We start from the raw sequence: 2,177 nt of genomic DNA, 5'->3' as shown, positions 1-2,177 counted from the left end.
CAGAGCGATGAAGAGAGGCGTTTAGGAGAGAATGAAATGAGTTTATTTCACTTAGTCCAATCTATACATCGTGAGGGAGTATACATAAGGATAATTATACTCATTTTCTAACTATCTCTAACAGCTAGGATTAGTAGTTAATAACTAATTAACTAACACTAGGAAATTATAGAACTGCCCTTTCTTCTTTAATTATGTTATATCTTTCTCAACACTTCCTCTCAAGCTAGGTACTGAAAACGCATTGAGAACACCTAGCTTGGAAGAAAGATATTCATGTTGCATCTTGTTGAGACCCTTGGTTAAAATATCTGTAGGCTATTCTTTGGTAGATATGTATGTTGTTTTGATTATCCCTTGCATGATTTTTTCTCCAATGAAGTGACAGTCAATCTCGATGTGCTTTGTTCTTTCGTGATAAACAGGATTGGCTGCAATCTGCATTGCAGCTTTGCTATCACTGAACACTTCAACTGGTAGGTTGATATCAATTCCCACTTCCTTTAGTAATCCAATTAGCCAGATAAGTTATGCCACAGTTTTTGCAAGACTTCTATACTCAGCTTCTGCTGAGCTTCTTGAAATTGTAGTTTGCTTCTTTGATTTCCATGATATTAAGGTGTGTCCAAACTTGACTAGATAACCTGAAATAGATTTTCTTGAATATGGGCAGGCAGCCCAGTCTGCATCACAATATGCTAAAATATTGTTGTTGAATTTGCTAGAGAGTAGTATTCCTTGTCTTGGACTATTCTTGATGTACTTTACAATTCTTAAAGCTGCTTCCATGTGAGATTTCTTTGGTCTGTGAATAAACTGGCTTAGTGTTTGTACATTATATGAAATGTTTGGCCTTGTCATTGTTAGACATAGGAGTTTACGTATCAGCCTTTGATAAGGAGTTGAGTTTGACAGTTCTTCATCCACCAAAGTAGTAGGCTTAGTTTTCCTGAGATATTCATCATATTCTGTTGTTATAAGAATTCCTCGTTTTGATCTAGCAAACTCTATACCTAAGAAGTATTCCAATTCTCCTAGGTCTTTCATTTTGAAAGACTGTTGCAAATGTGTTTTGGTTTCCTCTATTAGTTTTAGAGAATCACCAGTGACAAGCATGTCATCTACATAGAGTAAAACCATTGTAATACCTTTCGAAGTTTTCTTAAAGAACAGAGAATGATCATATTGACTTTGCTAAAATTGAGATTGGTATGATGCTTCTGTCAGTTTAGCATTCCATTGTCCTGGAGCTTGTTTTTAACCATACAACGATTTAACAAGTCTACACACTTTATTCTCCCCCTGACCTGCGAATCCTTGTGGCAGAGTCATGTATCTTTCATCCAGTAAATCTCCCTGTAAGAAAGTGTTATATACATCCACTTGATGTATATGCTAGTGTCTTGTAGCAGCTATAGCTAGTACAATCCTTACAGTTTTCATTTAAAGCTATAGCTTTAAATCTTTCTACTTCGCCTGATGCCTTGTATTTGATCTTATAAAATCCATTTGCACCCTATTGGAGTCTTACCAGTAGGCACTATTACTATGTCCCATGTGTGGTTGTTTTGTAAAGCTTCAATCTCAGCCTTCATTTCATCCAACCATTTAGGATCTTTCACAGCTTCTTAATAGAAGGCTGGTTCAATAATGTTTCAAGCTGCTGTCAAGTAGGCTTGATACTTGGAGGTTAAGTGCAATAGGCTATGAACTTTGATATTGCATAAGGTTCATCATGTTGAGCAGTTAATGACACAAAATCTTTCATCCATATGGGTGGTTTCTTTCTTATACCTGACATCTCATATCTGGTTGATCTGGGAGATTAGTAGGAGCAGACTGTGGTGCTTGAACTATTGTTGGTTGTATGACTGATATTTGTTGAGTAGTAGGTTGTGTAGCTTCTGTAGGAATAAGCTCAGAATGATATGTGTAAGCTTGTGTGAATTCTGGCATTACATCACCTTCTTGTTGAGTTGTATGCATGTGATTTTCTGGTGTTGTAGTATATGTGCTTGAATCTGTGGTGTGGAATAAAATGTCTGCTATGTTGGGATGAACAAATAAAGACTTATTGTGTCTTGCTTCTTTTCAAAAGGAAATATGTCTTCTCTTAATTGAATATCTCTGTTTACAAGAAAGGTTCTATCTATTAAATCATATAGCACATATCCTTT

General features: G+C 35.9%; 1 protein-coding gene across 1 annotated transcript; it reads right to left on the bottom strand.

Moving 5' to 3' along the window:
* On the bottom strand, positions 529-1,956 carry LOC109218007 (uncharacterized mitochondrial protein AtMg00810-like). The gene is made up of 3 exons (XM_019382319.1): positions 1,795-1,956; positions 1,532-1,589; positions 529-1,121 (listed from the first exon to the last, which is right to left on the bottom strand). The coding sequence occupies exons 1-3, from the start codon at positions 1,954-1,956 to the stop codon at positions 529-531; spliced, it is 813 nt and encodes a 270-aa protein (XP_019237864.1).

The sequence above is a fragment of the Nicotiana attenuata genome, chromosome 2 (assembly GCF_001879085.1).
Source record: "Nicotiana attenuata strain UT chromosome 2, NIATTr2, whole genome shotgun sequence".
NCBI classification, from domain to species: domain Eukaryota; kingdom Viridiplantae; phylum Streptophyta; class Magnoliopsida; order Solanales; family Solanaceae; genus Nicotiana; species Nicotiana attenuata.
The sequence above is the reverse complement of the archived record's forward strand: the minus strand, read 5'-3'. Positions and strand labels throughout refer to the sequence as shown.